Source organism: Sciurus carolinensis, chromosome 5 (genome assembly GCF_902686445.1).
Source record: "Sciurus carolinensis chromosome 5, mSciCar1.2, whole genome shotgun sequence".
Lineage (NCBI taxonomy): Eukaryota > Metazoa > Chordata > Mammalia > Rodentia > Sciuridae > Sciurus > Sciurus carolinensis.
Genome location: NC_062217.1, coordinates 144,834,642 through 144,857,761, shown reverse-complemented (window position 1 = coordinate 144,857,761; position 23,120 = coordinate 144,834,642). Strand labels below are relative to the sequence as shown.

The window sequence follows — 23,120 nt, the reverse complement described above, 5'->3', positions numbered from 1 at the left end:
ATAATTCCTATGTAAAGAAAAATTGCTCTCTTTTGATCTCTATTGCTCCTAAACAATGTACCATGGGAACATTGATTGTGCGGATGTTAGCAACCATTCTTTAGTTTGTATCTAGGTAAGGGTCATTTTGACCCACATCCCCCTCTGTTGAGGATCTCATGTTGTTAATGTGTAATTTCGAATCATAGCAACAGACACTTAGGATTAATGTAATTTTTGGTATAAGAACCCCTACAACCCTGTGGTCAGGGCTGTTCTCCCAATAGCCATTTTTTGGGGTATTGTGTGAGACAGTCAGCAGCCAGCTTAATAAAGACTCTCAAATTTGGACTTCTCAGTGGTGATCAGTCTGTTATTAAGTTGCACCCCATAACACCAGGAGGCATGGCTACTGTTTGAGATTGTAACAGACCTGGGTATCAACCACATGGTGTGAGTTCTGCAGAAGTGCAGGATGCTGGAGTTAGGGGTCATGAAGGCTTCCACTAAGATGTCAACGGATAGTTTGGGAAACCAGACAAAGCACAGCAGGGTCAGATTCCCTGTGGGTAGCCTCTGAAAGGGCAATGAAGATACAAGATGGAAGCCAAAGCTGCATTCCAGACCCCCAAAATTAAGAGATACCAGTAACATGGAAAGTCTGCCAAGTAAAACTATAGGAATTGAGCAACAAACCAAGAAAGAGGCCATGCGGGCTGCAACCAGCAGGGCCATAGGGGTAGAGCTACACAATCTCTTTGGAGAGAACATCATTATGCAATGTACCTCATGCTGGACATGAAGATAAAGGACCTGTTTGCCCAGCTGGATTTTAGTCTTGCTTTGGTCCCATTCCTTCATTCTATGTGCCAACTTCTCTCTTGTGGAATGGAAATGTTTACTCTGCCTTAATATATTGGATATATGTAACTTACTTTTGACTTTTACAAATATCTAAGAGTTTACTTTAGTCTCAGAGGAGACTTTGGATATGAATTTTTGGACAATGTTGGAACCATTAAGACTATGGAGACTCTTGGAAATGATCTAAATGTATTTCACATTGTGAAATGGCCATGAGGTTTGGAGTCCAGGGGTAAAACACTGTAATTTAGATATGAGGTATCCCCCCAAAGATCAAAGCTTAGGTGCCAGTGCAAGAAAGTTTAGAGGTAAAATGATTGGATTGTGATAGCCTTAACATAATCAGTGCCCTAATCCAGAATGGATTAACTGGGTGGTAACTGTAGACAGATGTAGCTAGAGGAGGTAGGTCAGTGGGGTGTGCCCTTGGGGTATATATTTTTTCCTGGTGAGCAGAACTCACTCTCTCTGCTTCTTTGAGGCCATGTCCTTAGTTGCTTTCCCCCAACCCACACTTCTACCATAATGTTCTGTTTCACCTTGGGCCCAAAGCAATGGAGCCAGCTGTCTTTGGACTTTGATCTCTGACACTGTGAACCCTGAATAAACTTTTCTCCCTCCAAATTGTTCTTGTCATGTCTTTTGGTCACAGCAACAAATAACCTGACTAAAACAACTCCCAAGTTTCTTGCAGGACTACTCACGATAGCCAGGATATGGAATCAACCAAAGCATCTATAAACTGATAAAAGGATAAAGAATATGTGATGTGTGTGTGTGTATACAATTGGATATTACTCAGTCAAAAAAAAAGTATGAAATCCTATCACAGCAAATGAAAATTGAAGATATTATGTAAAGAGAAATAAGTCAGGTAAAGAAAAACAAATACCACATGTTCTTACCCATTTGTGGAAATTAAAAAAAAACTGTCACATAGAAAAAGAGAATGGAATAGTAGTCACTGGAGGCTGGGAATAGTAGGGGTAGGGTGGACAGAGAGAGCTTAGATTTGGGGCTTCAAAACAGATAGGAGCAATAGTTCTGGTGTTCCATAGCTAATAGGGTAACTAGTTTAAAATAATGTATGATACATTTCAAAATAACAAGAAAAAAATATAAAGGTTTCTGGCACATAGAAATGATTAATGTTTGAGGAGATGGAAATGCTTGTTACCCTGATTTGATCATTACACACTGTATACATTTATCATATTATCATACTATAGCACATGAGGAAGGTACTCTTACATCAGTTAAATCAGAATATCTGAGAGTGGAACATGGCACCAGTTAAAACAAAACAAACACAGTGAGATACCACTTCACTCTTCTTGGAATGACTATCATCAAAAAGACAAAAGTACACTGGGTTGTAGTTCAAAAATAGAGTGCTTGCCTGGCATGCACAAGGCCCTGGGTGAGTCCCAGCATTGCCCACCCCCCCAAAAAAGATAACTAATATTGGCAAAGATGTGTATAAAAGTAACTCATACAAACTGCTGGTAATATAAATTTGTCACAGCAATTATGAAAAACAGAGATTCCTCAAAATATTAAAAACAGAAGTACTATCTGATACAGCAATTCTACTACTGAGTGTATATTCAAAGAAAATGAAATCAGTACATCAAAAAGACACCTTCATTCCCAGTGCTTATTGCAGTATTATTCACCATATCCAAGATAGGGAATCAACTTAAGTATTCATTAATGGATGAATGTATAAAGCAATGTAAGATATTTATATGAAATTGAGATTTAAGCATGAAATTCTGTCATTGTGGACAATGTGAATGAATCTGGAGTATATTATGTCAAGTTAAATAAATAAGACACAAAAAGATAAATACTGCATAATCTCAATCCTATTTGAAATATAAAAAAACCAGTCACACTGAGTTGAGGCAAAGAACAGTGGTTATCAGAGCCTGAGGGATGTAGTGGGCAGGGAGGGACAGGGAGAAGTTTGTAAATGGGTACCTTATTGCAGTTAGAAGGAATAAGTTCTGATGTGTTGTTGCTATACACAGGTTACTACAGTTAAGAATAATGTAGTGTGTATTGCAAAAAAGCCAGAAAAGAGTATTTTGAAAGTTATCACCCCAGCAAGTGATAAAGTTTAAGGGGAAAGATACACTCATTTTCCTGATCAGTGTACAATGTATATATGTTGCATACATATTGAAGTATCACATTGTACCTCATAAAGTGTATAGTTACAATCAATAAAAAATAAAACAATAATAGAAAAAATTTTAAAAATAAGGGAAAGACGGCTGAAGGCCTTCTGCAATAGCCTTTCTTTTACTGTGAAAAGGAACAGCTGCTTCTGGTTCTACCTTCTTCTGAGCTTGAACAGAGATGCCATAGCAGCCACCCTGTGTCCATGAGGACATAGACATGTCAACAGAACTGCAGGTGCAATGGTTGAGACATAGATGAACTGCTAACCCCATGCCCATAGCCACTTGCTGCCAGATCTCACAGTAGGTGAGAAACATAAGACCTGACATAAGATGTTGTATATCAAGTTATCAAGGAATGTTGGCAAATTTACTCCTGAGCCTACCATCTTGGCTCATCTGACACATTTTCCGGATCCTGGTCAAGCCGGCACAAGGCCAGGAGCAGACAGACATCCTCCAAGCTGCCGAGGGCACAGTGCAACCATGATGGCTACTGTCTCTAGTTACTTACCACTTTCCAAGGTTGAGAGCAGAAGTTTCCTATTCTCCTGATCGCCTCTTCCTGAGAGACTTTTTCTGATGTCAAGTTTAAAAAATCCATCACAAAGTAGAAAGCTGAAAATGCCTATAAGAGAAAATTGCAGTTTTAGGCTGTGCCCAACACATAGGAACACTGACTCAATCCCTTTGGGAGCTCATTTTTGGTTCAGAGAAAAGCAAAGATACCCTCTACCAGGCAAATTCCTGCTGCAAACAAGCCATAAGCTTCAATTCCAGCTAAAATAAACCCAATAAACCCAATGGCAGTTTCCTAAGATGAATATTTTTAAAAATTCATATACATGTATAATATTCATCTAATTTAACAAAAATAACTGTGGGCATATTAACCCTTTTTAAGAATTCTCCTTTTCTTTTCCTTCTTTCTTTTTTTTTAGTTTGATTTTGCTTCCCTTTCTAGTCTAAACAGTAGTCTACTAATGTAATAACATTCCACTGTTATCAGGTTTCCAGGGAAACAAAATGAGAACGTTAACACAAAGCCAAATTTGTCCATGAAAAAATAAAAAAAGGTTTTGTTAAATCATTTTCCAATGATCAAATGAAAACATATTGAGAGTACTTTTAAATATAAATTACATGATGCATTTTTAGTCAAAACCAGAAACAGGCCTTACAATTTTATATCAAACCCTGTCCCAAACTATTTGCCATGTCCCCACTCCCTTCCTCATTCTAACTTGATTACTCACTCTTAACTTGCCTTCTCTAACAAATCAGAAAGTTAACAGAAAGTCAAATTTATCCACAAAGGAATAAAAGGGGTTTTGTTAAATCATTTTCCAAAGGTCAAATCAAAACATATTGACAGTATAGCATATATGCTTGCATTACTGAGTAGGAGGTTGGCTCTGCCCTGGCAGGAATAATTTTAGAGGTAGGGGCAATATCAATTTCAGGTTATCTGTCTCTCATATATGTGTATGAACCTGTCTTGCATACTTCTACACAGATTTGGCTCCTCATATGGGTGAGAGCAGTCACTCCCAGCCACAGTCTTCCTAAGACTCACAGTTTTATTTTTTTAAAAGTTCTTTAAGTTGTCGATGGACCATTATTTTATTTATTTATTTATATGTGGTGCTGAGAATTGAACCCAGTGCCTCATACATGCTAGGCAAGTGAGTACTCTACCACTGAGCCACAAGCCCAGCCCACAGTTTGATTTTAATATACATTTTCTATGTGGTTTTCGATGTATGTTAAGGGGTTATAAACAGGAAACCACTTGTTTTGAGATCTACCTCAAAAGATTAAGATGTATTTATTATTATTTTTATTTTTAATCTTTTCATACCAGGGTTTGAACCCAGGGGTGCTTAACCACTGAGCCACATCCCCAACCAGGGTCTCACCAAGTTGCTTAGGGCCTTGCTAAGTTGCTGAAGATGGCTTTGAACTTGTGATCCTCCTGCCTCCGCCTCCCAGGCCACTATGATTACAAGTGTGAATCACCACACCCAGATATTTTTTTATCTTTAAAGATGTATTTTAAATTGTATTCAAAATTATTGGTCTACCCTTACATGTCTATTTTTCTGCTTAAAAGAGACTTAGCTTTCATCAGACAATTCTCAAACAGTCCTGTGATCCCTTGAAGGGTTAAGAATGACTGGTATTTTGAAGACATTATGCTAAGTGAAAAAAAAGTCACAAATGTACAGATATTGCATGATTCCACTTACATGGTGGCACTTGGCACAGTGAAATTCATTCCAAAAGTAGAATGGTGGCAACAGCAGAGGCTGAGTGTAATGATGAAGGGGGAGTTAATGCTTTATTTAATGGGTGTAGAGCTTCAGTTTGAGAAGATGAAAAAGTTCTGGTGCTAGGTAGTGGAGATGATTGTACAATAATGTGTAAGTGCTTAATGCCACAGAATTATACACTTAAAATAGTTAAAATGGTAAATGTTACATCATGGATATTTCACCACACACACACACACACACACACACACACACACATACACACACACAAAATAAAAGTAAAGGGGAAAAATGACTGTCTAGAGAGTCTCATTATTTTGCTTCTAGGTCCTGCCTTGGATGTGCAGATTATAGAATCAAATGTGCAATATATAATCATATAATAATGCCATTATAAGGGAATAGAAAATACAAAAAACATAGTCTCAGCCTCTCATGCTGGAGGCCCGGGTTCGAGTCCCCAGCACTCTGGGATTCTGGAAATAACATAGTCTCATGACTACAAATACCTGAATCAAATTTAAACCAATGTTTAAATTGCTTCTTTCTATATATTTTTAAATGTTCTGTGATAATTATGTTACTTTTGTATTTCCCCCCAAAACCAATAAGGTATGGAACTAGACCATTTCCTGTAGTCACAGTAGAAATTCAGTCTTTGGATCAAGAGCAAATCCTATTGGTGAAGTGGGATGTGTTCATTTAGGCAGTTGTGCAGCAGAACTTATTCTCTTCCTTTGCTCTGGGTGGGACCAATTCGTTTACATTCATGTTAATTTGCTTTTTCATTCCATCTACCTGACAACCTTCACTGAAAAGTCTTCATGTGATGGGACCTGAATGGTATTTTTCTTTTTTGTATATATTCTTCAGAAATACACTAGATCCTGCATTAATATCTAAGACAGTCTTATCAATGCCTGGGAAAAGTATCTTCAATAATCAATTATTGCATATACAAACATAAGTTGGCACTAATGCCTGCTCCCCCCCCAAATAATGTGCTGATGGGATGGGATTGCAGGGTTTAGGGTACTTTTTCCTTCTTAAATGTATCTTGTATAATGAAAAATCAACCTGATCCTACTCTTAGGCTAAGACTTTGGGGACTCAAGCCAAAATCTTTTGCCGGAATGGACTTAACGCTAATTCTTGAAGGAACTGCTGCCTTATTTTTCTCATTTACTTCTAAGAGGTTTAGCTATGTACACACACACATGTATACAGTTGACCCTTGAATAACATAAGTTTAAACTACATCAATCCAATCATAAATAAATTTTTTTGGTATTGAGACAATTTGAAAGCACCCATAAACTGCATCATCTAGATAAATTGAAAAATGTAAGGAAAAGTTAAGTATGTTATACATGAATAAAATTTATATAGATAATAGTGTGTTTTATAATTTACTACCATAAAATATATATAAATATACTATAAAAATGAAATTTAACAAAACTTACACACACAAGCATAAGGCCCTGGGTTCAATACCCAGAATCAAAAAAAAAAAAAAAAAAGTTACACAGGGAAACTTGACTGCAAGGGGAGAACAGTGCCCCTAATCCCTGTACTGTTCAATGGTGAACTCTGTTGGTGTGTAGTGTGTGTGTGTGTGTGTGTGTGTGTATGTGTGTGCGTGCATGCACAAAGACATTTTAAATATTTTTTTATTTCCAGTTCCCCACTGAATTTGATTTTATCTTTTCTTGTTTATACAAATGGCACCATATGATCTCAAAAGCATTTCCCCAATTACCTCAAAAGTAATTCCCAGAGATGTTCCCTCTTATTGATGTTTCTACTTTGCCTATCACATTGGATTCAACCTTGTGACAAGGCCACAGTGTAGGCAGACAGACCACTAACTTTTTTTTTTTTTTTAATTGTAAACAAATGGGATACATGTTGTTTCTCTGTACATGGCGTAAAGGCCACTAACGGTTTTTAATACTGTATTTACAGACTAAGGTTAGATCATCAGGGCCTCATACAATTGTAGCACAAACTCTCTCTCCCACAAATGCTGTGTGGCTTGAGAACACAATAGGGTGACTGGTTCTGGAAATAATGGGAATGCAACTGGATTTTGTGTTTCAAAAAGTTATGTTTCAAGTTCCTGGTCTTGGGAATGGGAACTTCTTTTTTTCCTTTTCATTATATATTAATTGGTTCATAATGGTTGTACATAAAATTAGCATACATTTTGACACTTTATAAATGCATGGAATATTTGTTCCAATTCAGTCCTCAGAACTTCTAAAGAACTGACAGCGTGGAAAGAGGACCAGTAGGAGAAAGAAGTAAATTTTGTAAGTGCCTACATGGTGCTAGGGCCTATTTGATGCTTGCTGCAGTAGTATGCTGGAGCTGACTCTGACACACTATGCGAGCTAAACATTAAAATTTCAGGATTTTTGTGGTGTAGTTGATGTCAATTGGATAGGCTGAAATAGACTGTGGTGGGAATATTTATACTCTGGAAATTGGGAAATACTACAGATCAGCTCCCCATCCCTAAAGAACTGGTTGATAGATATTTGCCAGTTCAATATAGCCACTTGTCCAGTATATCCATTGCTCATAATCAATTGCCAGTGAAGTAGGTATTTTAGTCCCTAATTTATAGGGAAAAAACAAGCAAAAAATTATTTTCAGATTTTGGGAAGAAATTACTAAGAAGACCAAAAAAAAAAAAAAAAATCCTAAGTGGAAAAAATTTTAGAAAACAGGGGTAAATACCAGACAGTGACCCTGAGGGATGTATCCAGAGAAGAAAGATGCTATTCAGAGGGAGATGATGAGCTAATCTAAGGGGACTACCAAATTGAGGTTTAGAAGACTGAGAACAATCTCACAAGAGACTAAGAAAACAAACAGAAAAGCCGCTAGGGGGAGCTCAAGGCCCCACCACCTTTTCCAACCATTACCACTCCCTAACTTGGGTGCATGAATCACATTCAAGGCAAGAAATTCACAAAGGCAAGAAATCCCTCAAGGAGGAAGGGTTTGCTCTGTCTTGAAGGCAGGAATTAGGCCACGTTTCCCAGGAGGCAAAGCGTTCAGAGAAATTAAAACGTCAACTCTTTAACAAGGGTATGTTCATTTTCACTCACATTTACTTCCTAGCAGCAACTGGAGTTAAAAAGGTCCTTGGCTGTCTCCAGCTGCTGTGGCCACTTGCCTTCCTTTTGAGGTGCCCTCCTTCCTCCTCTAGAAGTTTGATTCAGGGAAAGAAAGGACCCTGGCCCAAAAAAGCCCATGGTGGGAAATCAATGCAGCTCAGCTATGGAGAGTCCAAGTGAGGTTCTAGTTTGCTTGAATTTGGGGTTGGAGCCAAATAATAACCAAAGCTATTACTCTGCCAGTGCTTGTCCTGTGATGTACTTTTCTCAGGAACCTTGAGGGGCACTACCTCCTGCTGCTTTCCCACAGACCAAAAGAATGAAGAGCTCATAAGATTCACAAGAAGCCAGAGTTAAGTCAGGTCTGAGTACTCTTGATCCTGTGCTGTCTCCAGGAGCTCTTTCTGTGACACTTGCAAGAAAGTCCCTTGCTGGGTCTTCAAGGGGGATTGAACCTCCCTTCTCACATGGTGATCTGTTTTCTGAAAGGGAGAAGGAGTAGTAAAGGCAGATAAAAACCCTTGTTTCTTTGGCTGGTACCTCAAATGAATAATGTGTACATAGTGCTTGGTCCATAACTGCCACTTAATAAATGATAGCTAATTTTCTCCTAAACTGTGATTGCAACAATACTTGGTATCCAGGAACATGACATGTAATCTCTTCTGCTTCTGATCACTTTCTTCATCTTCTTCTGGGATAATTCAGAAAGGAAGGAATTTGGGATTTAAATGATCTCCCAACTCTTCAAAATGTAATCAGAATGATGGTATCTTCAATGCTTCCTTGGGATTTCCTGAGTTTCTACTTGTAAAATGTCTATATAAGAAAATCTTTCAGCCAACTCATCCAGCTGCTGCTTCTCCTTCTATAGACACTTGGGAGCCACTTGTAGCAGACTCTAGTGGGTGCCAGCCCCCTTCTCCTTGGTTATAGAATCCTAATATTATCCAGATAAAGGCAGCAATATCCTCAGGAAAGACTCCCCAGGGAATGAACAATAATTAGTCTAAACCAGTCATGTTATTGATACATTTCTCTTTTTTGCAGTGTTTTCATATATGCATTTCACCAAGTTCTGGCCAACGTGATCTGAAAAGATGTCTGTAGACACATATGCAGAATGGGAGAGGGATATATACCAGAGGAACCTCTTAACTTCGACCCTGCTTTGGCTTTGATGTGATGCTTGGAGCACTAGCTGCTATCTTTGCACCACGAGAAGGTCAAGAAGATGGAGGAGAAACAGATCCCAAGTCCCTACATGGTTGAGCCAAAAAACTAACCTTGATTTATCTCAAGACATTATTATGTGAAATAAAAAGAAATCCCATTATTTAAAATCTCTATAGACACATATTCTATAATCTTCAACCCAAATCATCCCAACCAATATATCTCATCATTTCACAAACTTACCCCAAAACTTCCTTGGAGCGGTGGCAAGAAAATGCCATTGAAGGCACACTGGGAGTAAGGGCAGTAACTGGTGTTGAAGAGCTCAAGAATGCTTTGCTGGCATTGTTCATAGTTTCCAGTACCCTGGATTTTGAACTGATCAAATGGCAGAGTCCTCTCAAATCTCTTGGTGCACGGGGTCTTATAAAGGTCACTTACATTCACTACCTTCTCATACCCACTGTGAAAGCATGGGTCACTGAGGGTTCCATCACTTGACACCTGAATGGAAAAAATCACTTTAAGGAAAACTTGTGAATGTTGGAGTACCAAAGCCACAGTCTGACTTCATCATTGTGTAGGCATAGTACAAAATGACAGCACGTAGCACTGGCATCATTGTGTCCCTCCCTGACTTCTTCACCATTGGAAATAGGTTTACAAAACAGTTTCTACAACAGGCACCAGAAGTGGTACCAGATATGAGTGTACCAGGCTATTTACAGGATGCAGATATAGTTAAAGCTGGACCCAAAAATGTCATTAGTTGGGAATGTCCTCACGTTCCTAAGCCTAAATCACACAGATTCACAAGGAAAAATCTCAAAGCCTTTCAAAAATTGGAGCCTGAGGCTCCCCACCTCCCCAAGCAGAGAATCAGAAACTCCAAGAGCTGGAACATGTATTAGGTCTTTTAAACCAGTAGAGCCCAGTGATTTTTAACCCTCAACCCCACAGAGCAGAAATGGAGTAGCTGGGTATGCGAAATTTAGCAGAACTCTGAGGCTCAGTGGGCCATTCTCAGCGGCACTTAACTCCATGATGGTCTTCTTATTGATAGTGGTTTTGAGAATCAAAGAGGGTGACGTGGGGGAGAAGAGAGAACTGGTTGTCCTTTAAGCAGAGACAGAGAACAGCTGGCTGTGACAACCTTGCTCTGTGTTTATTTGTCAGGGTGTGCCTGGTACTCTCATGATGTGGAGTGTTTAACTTTTCTTGCCTTCAAAATGCAAAAAGCATAGGGGGATAAAATTTGAAGTGTTGACTGATAAAAATTCTGTGTTTCCCCTGATGTGTTTTTTCCTCCTCCTCTCCAGGTCATTCCAAACAACACTGTTTTCTATACTTTGTAGGAAAGGGAAATTAAAAATGGCATAGAAGACCATTTGCTTATAAATTGCAACAACCTATCCCTGAATGAAACACTAGCATGCAACTTTTATTACCAACACTTCAGGGAGAAATTAATTGCTAAGAAAAAATGAGTGGTTTCCTTGGAGATAGTGTAGTAAACAAACACAGGAGGGGATGACTGGAGGAAAGAATTCATAGGGGTCGACCAGATGTAGCTTGGTATCCTGCCTGAAAGGGTTTGGAAAGAACAATAACCAACTTCAGACCAATTACAGAATTAGAAAGGGAAAATAACAGGATGTAAGGGCTGGAGGACCAGATGTGGGAAGGGCAGGTCTGAATTCAGTTACACTTGCCTGAATGTCCTTGGCCAGTTTCTGCCAGAGTGCTTGATCCTTCCCATAGCACAAGAAGCTGTGTGTGTATACATTGTAGTCCTTGCCATACAGGCGAAATTGCAGAGAGTTTTCTGGGGACTCCACAGTGTGGTTTTCATTCACAAAAGTGATTTGTGTAGAGGCTCCCCCAAGGTCCAAAGCGCCAAATGTTTTCTCATCATTGATTCCTTCTGAGATCAGGCTGAGCCAATTTGATTTCTGAAAGAGAAGACAATCACCAGTGCTAAAGGTGTTTGGACATCCAACTTTTCACCATGTTTCTTAGAGTCAGGGACTTCCTAAAGCAGAGAAGCAGGGCAGAAAGGTGAGGCAAAGGTCAATGGAGGTTCCTGGGTCTGCATCAGATCAACAGCAAGAAAAGAGGGCTTTGAGGATATAGCTCACACTGCTGTGACATAGAAGCAATGTACCAAGTGCTACAAACAAGAGGCCTGGGACCGGGCAGACTCAAGTTCAACCCCCACTCAGTCAGTCATTACTGCGTGACCTTGAGCAGAATCATTACTCTCATCAGGCATCACTACATACCCCTAAAATGGGGATGATAGTAGCTAGCGCCTCACACTGTTGTTCTGAGGATGAATTCTCTGAGCACAGGTAAGTGTTAGCACAGCAAGTATTAGCTCCTCTTACTTTTAATGATAGACTTTCTTTTCCTCTGTATCTCCCTAAGATGAAGACTTCCCTAAGGAAGTTCTTGACAGATATCTGTACCTCGAGGGATCCTTACAAATGTGGGAGTAAATTCATGGCACTCATTCATCCATCATTCGCTCTGGCCAGTGACCCGAATATTGCCTGAGAGAGCAATGCCATTGACCCCCAGGGAGCGTCTTCCATGGGTGGTGTGAAGTGATCACCTGAATGAAATTGCCAAGCAGATAGTTGATAGTAATCCAGCCATAGGCACCTTCCTCTTGACCAGTGATGATCGTGGCACCCTGGAAGTTAAAGGGGTAGTCGCTGAGGCTCCTTATCACTGCAGCCATGACCCTGTCTGCCAGTTGTTCACTTTCCATCCTACACCAAAGAAGAGGTGAGGTTACCATCTTGGTCTTAATAACTACACCTACCCATTTTGGCTATAGTTTCCACACAATTCTGCAAAGAAACAAACCAAAACATGCTGGAATAAATGGAGATACAGGGAACACCCATACATGGTTTGCAGAGGAACCCTCCTTTGGAATGAGGCAAATCTAACACTTTCATCCCTTCCTACCCAATTCAAATCTTTCCAGTCCTTGAGTAGGTTAGTCTTCCTAAAATTACATTTTTGCTCTGCTGTTTCCTGGCTCAAAAAAAATCAAATGCTCTAAAACGAGTGTGGTGGTGGTAGCTGGATATTTTGTCATCTCCATGCCTAGAGCTGATGTTTGTGATATTAGCAATTATGGTGACTCCTAGTTGGTTGCACAAGTTAGTCTGTGCTTGAGCTTTTCAATTAGGGCGGTGACAGAAAGTAGGTGGCAAGCCACCCAGGACACAGCCAACCTCTCCTGCTTCCAGACTGGAAAATACCTTCTTCATACTATCAGTTTTTCTTGGGCTTGTTGAGACTTTGAGACCTGAAGAAGGAGTTTTCCAGGGTTGTCATAATGAATTTGGGATGCAGCAGTTTTCAAAATCTGGGCTAAGGAACTCTGAGAGCCTCTGGGTGAGAGGATGCACCTTCCAACTCTAACCTCTCAGCAGAATGGCTTCCATAGCCACCACCTGCCTTCCTTTACCTTGCTTTCCTCCACTGCAATCCATCTCCTCTGCCAGCAGCACCAGATGTGTAACTTCTTTAAGTGACTTCCCACTGTCTTCAAGATAAACTCTAAACTTGGTGTGGTCCACAAGACCTTCTCAGAATCCCACTCCAAACCCTAGCTCTGTCCCTTACCAGGTGGACTTGTGACCTAGGGTGAATTACTTAACATTTGTAAGCCACAGTTTCCTTATCTGGTTAATAATAGTTAATCATTTCCTCTACTTCATATAGTTGTTTTGACGATTAAATTAAACAAGGTGTGTTTTGAATTTACTACAATTCTAAGAATACAGCAAGTGCTCAATAAATAAAAGCTTTTACTATTACTGTCATTTTACAACATGCACCCTGTCTCCTGTCTTTGCAGAGCTACTTATAGACCTCTGAACATGCCCTTATTACCCTGCCTTTGCACATCAGTAGAACACAAGCTCCATGCCAACTCCATCAAGTCAGGGACTTTGTCCTGCCTCTTCACTGCTTATCACAGCTCTTAGAATGTGCCTGACACACAGTAGGTGCTGAATAACAGTGCATTACTGAGCATGTGCTATCGGCTTTGCCTGTAACACCCTTCCCTCACCTCCAACTCCTCCTTTGTGACAGCTCATGTATCCCTTCTTGCACAAGTCTTTCTGAGGGCCTTTCATCCTGGGCAGGACAAGTGCTCCCATAGGAGCTCTAAGCATTCCTCTTCAAAAGAGCTCATCGTGTGGCATGGAACTAATTTCCTTGGGGCTGAGTCACCTTCATGTATGTTCTGGACAAAGGAGGCACTCATGAACAAGGAAGGAACAAGTAAACAAATAATGCAAATAGGTAACAAGTGGTGACCAATAAAGATGAGCTTGTTATGACTGTCTTGGGACATCTGGGGGTCTCCTCTAGTTTTCCTGCTCCCAGATACTGGTTGACTAATTCTAAATCCTCAAATCTCAGAGCAGACAGGCTCAATCTTTCTCTCTGTGTGTTTCTTCCTGCTTGGGTTTACCATGGGCAGATGGAAAAGGCTTTTTTTTTTTTTTTTTTTTTTTTTTGAGAAGTGGTGTCTCTAAGTTCCCCAGGCTGATCTCACACATTCTCCGTCAGCATCCTTAGTAGCTTGGATTTCAGGTACATATCACATGTCTCATGCAAAGCTTTTTTACATTCTCAAAATCTTAATATTAAATATAGAGTAAGTTGGGGAGTTTTACTCATTTATTGAAATTTTCTTTTTTAGGTGTGGACTTTGAGATGTGTAGCATTTGGGGTGCTAGGAAAGAATGGCTTTCTCTTATAATTTCAGGGTCTCTGGTGCTGCCTCTCTGAACTCTACATGTTGCTATACCTGAGTAACCGCATCCCTGCTGTGGCTCCCAGGTAAACAGGTGTCTCTTGGTGCTGGGACACTGGAATCACTTCACTGGACCTTTCCATGCATCCAGTCAGGTATGCACCTATTTCATTTGTTTTTTGAGCATATTTTGAGATTCCAGGACCTAGGGAAAGATATAGAAGATGATAATCATTTTTTTATAAAGGTATAGGACATACCTTGACAATATCAGAGCAAAATATAATATTGCTGGTAAAATGTAACACTCAATTTCCTGATGTTATATATATTAGGTTGCTATACACAGATGGTAACTCACTAGCACTGTTATGATTTAATTTTCATAGCTGGCAGGGAGTCTGTCTGGTGTTTGGTAATTTTACCACTGGATGGCACAATTTCATGTAATTGCATAACATTGTCTCAGAATTTGATGTGGACAAATACTTTTGGGCAAATACTTATGCATCATGTGATGAGCCTCAGAAGACAGATATCTATTAGATTTATTTTAAAAAACTTTTGTAAGAATGGAAGGCAGTGAATTAAAAGCCAGCAAAATGAGGAATCTGGACTTTAAGAAATGCAAGGAAGGGGCTGGGGTTGTGGCTCAGTGGTACAGCACTTGCCCACCATATATGAGACCCTGGGTTCAATACTCAGTACCACATATAAATAAATAAAATAAAGATCCCTTGACAACTAAAAAATTTTTTTTAAAAATGCAAGGAAGTACTGACCCCAGTATTGATGGGGCCAATGTCTTAGGACATTTAGCCACTGGGTATATATAATGATTTCCTTTCCTGGAAACACCTCCTATTACTTTCTTGACAAATTATAAAAATTAGTGGACATCGCAACTGATCAGACTAAAACTCAAGTATCTTCTTGGATCCAGGATACCTGTCTGACTGAATATTAATAGTAGGTTCCTGTCTTGAAAGGCCTAAGAGATAAAAGTCATAGAGATTCTGGTGTGATGTGCTAATGTCTGGTGCATGGTGGGGTACTAGGTGGAGGGAATGCGAAGAGTCAGTCAACAACCCTCTTTGGATTGGAATGTAAGAGAAACTGACTAGAAAAAAAAAATCAATATGTAATGTAGTGGTTCAGAGCAGCAGAAAGCCTGGAGCACAGTTAGGCCTGGATTCCCGTCCTGGTTCTGTTGCTAATTACAAGGAACTAATCTTCTGGGGGTTTGTTTCCTTCTCTATAAAACAAGATTTTAAAGATCCATGAGGTCCTCCTTGAGCCATAAAAGTCTATGATCTTGTCGTTCCTGCCCTGAAGGCTTTTGAATATTTCCCTCAAGCTGTAGATTAGAGTACAAATATTAACAGAGCAGCAATTCTTTGGACCAGCACCACTGTTAATTCATTGAAAGCATCACCTGGTAACTTGTTACAAATGCAAATTCTCAGGCTTTCTCCCAGATCTGCTGACACTGAAACTCTGGGGATGGTACTATGCATCTCTCTTTTAAAAGCCTTCAGGATGTACTGATACACTTTCAAATCTGAGAACCACTAAGATGTTGGTTTGAAGTCAGGCAGTCCTTTTAGTTTGAATCCCAGCTTCTTACTAATTCAAGTAACCTTAAACAAGTAGTATGTGACCTCTCTAAATCTCTGTGCCCTCATTTTTAAAAAATGGGAAATAATACCTACCTTCGTGGGAGGGTACAGGATGAACGTGTTTAGTTCTTCGTGAATGCACAAAACACAGAAATGTCCTGTTGGTGGGGAACTGCCTTTACTCAAATATTTCTATTGGGTGAGTGGGGGGTGGTTGCCAGAGCCTTGTGCATACTAAATATGGTATTCTAGCACTGAGCTACACCATCAGCCCCTCAGTTACTTATAGATTTGCTGATTCTTCAAGGGCTTGATCATTAGGGACCGACTTCCATATTATTTTTATAATGATAAAGAGTAACCAGATAAAGAGTGTTCTTCATCTGGTGTCCTGTATTTGGACTCCTTTTCCTCTTCTGCTCTGCTTGCATAGCCTCTCATGTTCTCATGTCCCACCATCTCTCCATCCCTTTTCTTCACCTTACCGGCCACTTTGCATTCTTCTATCTGTTGTACAATGCCTGTGTCATTCTCCTTTTCAGCTGGCCAGCTATAGATGTACAAACTTGTGTGAGAAGAGCCTGCATCCAGCACAATCCCATACTGAAGACAAAACCAGACAAAAACTTATCAGAATCATATCATTTTCTCCACATTCAGCTTTCAACAAGAAAGGGACAAGGATGGGGTTTTCAAAACCACAAGGAGAAAGCATTTTGATTTGAGAGAACCCTAGGCCAGGTTGGAGGGCTGGAGTTGCCTGGATCACTAGAGTTACCAGGACACCTGTCTTTCTGTAGAAAAGCTCTTTATGCTGGCTGCATATCAGAAATGTCATGCCTCACCCAGGTCAGAACCTGAGTGGAAATATTAGTTAGAAACTTCCTAGGTCATTCTAAGGTGCAGCCAAAATTCAGATCCATGTCCTGACGTACCTGAGACACTGTGAAATGAACAGAAAGCAAGTAATGCAGTAGTTCCCAAACGTGTCTGCACACTAAAACCACCTGAAGAGCTGCACAGACCATGATGCCTTTGTCTCACCACCAGATATTGTGATCTAATGGGTTTGGTATGTGGTCTGGGCTTGGAAATTTTTATGCAATCCCTTGTGGATTCTAATGTGCAGAAAATTTTTGGAACCATTGTTAATCCATTGAAGGCTTCAAAGCCAATAATCAACACCTTCTTCTAATTTTAGTTCAGTGAATGTGAACTTCATTTAAAAGAGAGGCATAGAAAATACTAAATATACTTGCTTTTTAATTATGTCATTAACTATGAAATTATATTCAGAAGATTCATGCTCAATCTTCATGAAAAGTAGGGGAGAGTAAAGGAAGAAAGAAAATGGGGAGAAGAGGAAAGGAGACAGCTTGAAGAAGAACCTGATGGTCAGAGAAGAGAGGGAGAAGAACAAAACTACCACACTGCATTTCAGGAGTACTTTAAATGTGAAGCAGAACAGTCCGATTAAGTAGGTGCTATTTTTATTTCTTCTGTATAGGTAAGAAGTTAAAATACGAAAAGTTAAGTCATTTGCTCAATATACAAAGCCAATAGGTGACAGAGCCTCCCTGCTACACACACACACACCTCCTCACATTGTTTTCATGGAGTAAGACTTAAGAACCTCCAGGGAGAAACTAAGACAAGATGAGGCCTCCCTAGTGGTTCAGGGAAAACAAGCAAGCTGGACAGACTCCCTTGCAGCTAGGGTGTAGTCAAAGGAATCCCAGAAATGGCTTTAGCAGGCTCTGTGGGCAGAGAGGGACACTCACTGGGACCAGAGCCTCTAGAACTGCGGGAAACTTCCCAGGGTGGAGAAAGAGGCGCCAGGGGTCACATAGGAGGAAATTCTGTTGTTTCCTGGCAGAGTTCCTGAATTCTTCCTGCCAAAAGTTTTTCCAACCACAGTGGCATATGATGGAAGGTGGCGAGGCAGCAACAGCAAGCCACTTTTATCTGGAATCTGGACATTCTATTCCAACCGTAGACAGGATAGTCACCCTTCCAGTAGAGCCAAGGGCCCGTCCTTGTTTCTCTCAGTCTGCTTCTCTAAGGTCCTACTCAATGAGGTAGTTGAGAAAAGAAAGCGTTTACTACATTCTGTTTGCAAGCATTTGAGAAGGGGGAAGAGTGCATTTTTACGCAGGAATCAAGGATATTTCATCTAGTGTTTACAGCATACAGGAATGCTAACCTGTTGAGCTACACCAGACTGTTTTCCTTCCTTCTGAAATGTTTTGCAGAAATAAAAAATTGCATTTTTCTTGAGATAGCTAAAGCTTGTTTTTCTGGAAGTTCTCAGTTTGAGCATTTGGGTAGTATGCCTTTCATGGTTACAGTGTCCACATACTGCCCAGGTAGCCACCACCTTCTGTTCTCTTTCCATCACCATGACATTTTTCAGTGCACATTCCAGCAAGCAGGAGGCCTGCAAGGATCTCAGCACAGAAAGCTTCCCAGAAGCTTAGGAAATGTTCGTGCTCTCTCTCCCTCCTAGGCTAACAAGCCCATTCTCTAGTGGATGTCTAGAGAAGCCTGGCAGCGGAGGAACCCAGCGTTTCTCTATGGCTCACACTTAAAACATTTCTAAAATCCCCTGTGAGTATGTCCTCATAATAGAAAAAGAATCAAAGATTCAAATGGTGACATTCCCTTATTATTCTTTCAATATTTTTTCTATTTTAAGAGTACTGAAAATTAATCACCTAGAAAATGAACAGAAAAACAATATTTAAGATTCCATCTAGGGCTGGGGTTGTGACTGAGTGGTAGAGTGCTTGCCTAGCATGTGTGAGGCACTGGGTTTGATTCTCAGCACCACATAAAAATAAGTGAATAATAATAGAGGTCTGTCAACATATAAGAAAATTTTTAAAAGATTCCATCTAGATATTTTTATTATTCGAAAAAAGAAAGTGTTAATTTGTCCCTGTAGTATTGTTTCAATGCATATTTTAATATAGTTGCAATCTTCCTGTGCATACAATTTTGTCTGAAGCTAATTTGATCACTCACATGATTTTAGTGAGCATAACTGATCTTCATGAGCTATGCCTCATGAACAGAAGTGATGACTTAAGAAGCAGAACTGTAGAAATTACCTTTCCTGGTGGACAGGGCCACCAGTGGCCTCAAAGCCTTGTGAAGACAAGTAAATGTGGGTAGCAACAAACCCTGAGCTTACTGAGACTGGAGGCCATGTGGGGGTAGAACAGACCACTCCCTGGGATGGAAAAAATTCTACCTGCACGAATATCCTGGTTTCAGGCTTCTGGGTAATCTCTTTAGGTGGGAAGAAAGAGAAAACTGTTCTGTTTTTTGGCTCTACAGAAGTGGGACATTTAACGTTCTTGTCTAAGTGTCCTCATTTACCACCCACAGTTGCACTGGCCTGCACAGATGTCCACAGGTTGCACTGTTTCTGCTCCAGTGCCATTACCCAGAAAGCCCCTCACCTGAGATCACAGCCTTCTCTGATCTCCTCTGATTAGGTTCTCTCATGTTAATCAGAATGCTTGACTTTTTCTTCTAAAGACAGCATTGAGCACAATTTGTAATTATGTGGCTATTTGATTAATGTCTGTTTTTCCCATTAGATTTCAACCCTACTTTACTTTCCATGGTATAGCCAGCATCCTCCATGGTATATGCTACTACACACTTGACAGAAAGAAGGAATTCAACAGATAATTGCCAAATCATATGAATGAATGAGGTGGAATTATACGTTTTCTAAATTCCTTACAGTCCTAAAAGAGGTTAACACTTACAATCTAATATAAAGAAGTGGTATTGGAATGGTTCTATACAACCCTCCAAACACCTTATAAGCCAGGGCAATGTTTCCCCTCCAATATTCATGTTTGGAAACATAATCAGCCATGCAATAGTGTTGGGAAGCGAGGCCTACTTTGAGTATTTAGGATCTGAAAGCTCTGCTCCAATGAATGGATTAATGGCATTAATGACTTAGTGGAAGTGCATCTGCCTTCTGCTTCTTCACTTTTATGGAAGGAACAGTGTTTCTCCTTTCCTGAGGATATAGTATTTAAACTGCTATCTTGGAAAGAGACTCGGACTTTACAAGATACCAAACATGCTGGGGGCTTGATCTTGGACCTCTCACTCTCCAGATTAGTGAGAAAATTAATTTCTGTATTTTATAAATTACCTTGTCTGTAGCATTCTGTTACAGCAACTCAAATGAACTATAACAGCAGGCAACACAGGCAACAGTGTGATCACTAATTTTACACCTTCCTTTAGACATATTGTTTCTTTAAACATTTTCTTCAAAATTCCTGACCTTTAACAATAACTTCATCCACCTCATCAGTCTGGCTTAGTGAGACTGGTTTATAAACAAAGCTTATCCTTTGAATGTCACTTTAGTACTCTATAAACAAAATAGAGATGCAAGCAGGGTCTATAAACATTTACAAATCATTTTCTTCCTTTCTCTTTTCTCTTTGTATTTAAATGAGTTGCTAGCTCTTTAATATAAACTACTCCTTTGCTTTGTCATTTGTTTTATAAACAGTGGTAAAATACATGTAAATAAAAAATTCAGCATTTTAACCATTTTAAAATATACAGTTCTATGATATTAAGTACATTCACATTGTTCTAAAACTGTCACCTTAATCCATTACCAGATGTTATTTTTTAATGCAGATAATGTTAAAGCCTAGTAGAATAAAATTAATATATGTATTTTCAAAGAGCATTTTAAAAGCAAAAGAAATACTTCCAAATTCTTAATAAAAACATAAAATCAGAAATGCTAATCAAAGAGTAGCACTTTAGTTCATTTGGAAAAAAAAAAAAAAGGCATGGGGAAGAGCAATTGCCTTTTAGCAGCAGTCAGAACACCTGTGGAGTACTAGCTCAGTAACCTTACCACGCTAACAGCTTGAGTCCTTTCATAGATTACATTTGCAGTAAAGCAATGTTGACATTTGGTTTCTACTGAGGGCTTGATGTGCTGAGCACTCTGAAAAGCCATTCACATATTTTATCCCACTTAATGTCCACAACCATCCTCCAAATAGGTACTGTTATTATCTCTACATTGGGGAAAACTGAGGCTGAGAGGGAGGAATTTAATTACCCAACGTCTCAACTACAAAGAAGTAGAGCTGGAAATGAAAACAGTCCAGTCATTGAGGCTCTATTCCATGGAAGTGGCAACTTTTAACGAAGGCGTGTGATTTCATATTGGCCAGTCTGTGTGACAAAATGTGCAATGTTTGTGCTAATGTGACTGTACACTAACTGCCAGTATGCAATGTGGAGCAGGCAATTAAGGAGTAGATGCCCAGGCCCTGAGAAGGCACTGGGGGTGCAGTGGGTGACCAGGATCTCTAGAGGATCCAGAAGCAGGGGTCTGCTTCCCACACTGATGCCCCCTGCAGTAAGACAGGTCCTGTGCTCCACACATCCAAGAAGGGAGTAGTTTCATCTACTCAAGATGTTGACTTTACCCACCAAGTCAACAAATTTCTAGGAGAAACCACCCAATCCATATGTGTTGTTCTTTGCATTTAAACATTTATTTTGTGATTGTTTGATTAATGATTATTTCCCTCACTAGACTAGAAAGTATGGACTTTGCCAATCTTGTTCATTACTATAGCCTCAAACCGAAAATATAGCAGATATTCAAAGACTTTTTGTTAAATCAACGAACAAAAAAATGTGAAGACAAATGAAACCTAGGCCTGTCTTCAATACCCTCACACCCTAGCAGTAGCTGGGCAAGTAAAAACATCAGTACAACAAGGAGTTGTGGCAGTGCTGTGCCAGATGTGTCCCAGGCATGAGGCCCCTGCTTCCTCTGCAAGGCTGAAGCCAGACAGGGTTAGCAGATATAACATAATACTGGATCATCAGCACAAAACAAATATTCCAGATCCAAATGTCCAAATAAGTGTTTTTTTTTTTTTTTTTTTTTTTTGCGGTGCTGGGGATCGAACCCAGGGCCCTGTGCTTGCAAGGCAAGCACTTTACCAACTGAGCTATCTCCCCAGCCCTATAAGTGTTATTTTTTAAGTGGTAATTTGTAGAAGCAAAAACAGCCTTCTTATCTCTGTGGATTCCACATCAATGGATCCAATCAACTGAGGAACAAAAATATTCAGAAAGGCCGGACTATAATCCCAGCAGCTCAGGAGGCTGAGGCAGGAGGATCACAAGTTGAAAGCCAGCCTCAGAAACCTAGTGAAGCCCAAAGCAGCTCAGTGAGACCCTGTTTCTAAATAACATACAAAAAAGTACTAGGGATGTGGCACAGTGGTTGAGATCCCCTGAGTTCAATATCCATACCAAAACAAATTTTTTTTCAGAAAAAAATTCCATCTATACTGAAGACATACAGACTACTTTTCCTGTCTTTATTCTCTGAACAATACAGTATAACCACTGCTTATACAATTTACATTGTATAAGATATATAAGAAATCTAGAGATGATTTAAAGTATGTTGGAGGATGTACAGCCATTTTATGCAAATAACATCCCATTTTATATAAAGGACTTGAGCATCCACAGATTTAGGAATCTGTTGGGAAGTCCTGGAACCAGTCCCTCAGAGATACTGAGAGACAACTGTACATTATTCCAACCAACTACATAAAATACTTCAGTAGCCATGATATCTGGAATGATCCTTGGTACTAGTTTACAAACCACACAATAAAAAATATTTTGGTTTTTTCCCTTATTTTAGATTTTATACAACATTTTATCACATACCTTATTCAACTTAATGGTTTCACAGATATTTCAAAGAGTTTACTCTAAATTGCAATGTCCAATAGAACTTTCTGCAGTGACATACTATAGTCTGCATTGTCCAGTTTTTTTTCCCTCGTATGTGGCAGAAATCACTAAAATTAATGTACGACTTCAACAGATGGCTAGTCTTCATACATCAAATTATATTTGTGTGAAATCAGCGGTATTACATAAAGATTCATTTCAATGCCAGTGCCCGCTCTTCAAATACCCATACCTTGGACTGAAAGGATGCCAAAGCCCTTGCTCCATTTGCCAGGCCAACATAACAACAGAAGCACAATGGCCTTGAGGACCAGAGTGAA

General features: G+C 39.7%; 1 protein-coding gene across 1 annotated transcript in view; it reads right to left on the bottom strand.

The window, feature by feature from the left end:
• The window catches only part of Entpd1 (ectonucleoside triphosphate diphosphohydrolase 1), a 102,224-nt gene that overhangs the window by 27,807 nt on the left and 51,297 nt on the right, over nt 1-23,120 (bottom strand). Inside the window, exons 3-8 of the mRNA XM_047553154.1 lie at nt 16,497-16,614; nt 14,447-14,597; nt 12,221-12,380; nt 11,319-11,558; nt 9,850-10,110; nt 3,544-3,657 (exon numbers count right to left, since the gene is read on the bottom strand). Of these exons, the coding sequence (XP_047409110.1) occupies nt 3,544-3,657; nt 9,850-10,110; nt 11,319-11,558; nt 12,221-12,380; nt 14,447-14,597; nt 16,497-16,614 (1,044 nt within the window). The remainder of the gene's footprint in view (nt 1-3,543; nt 3,658-9,849; nt 10,111-11,318; nt 11,559-12,220; nt 12,381-14,446; nt 14,598-16,496; nt 16,615-23,120) is intronic.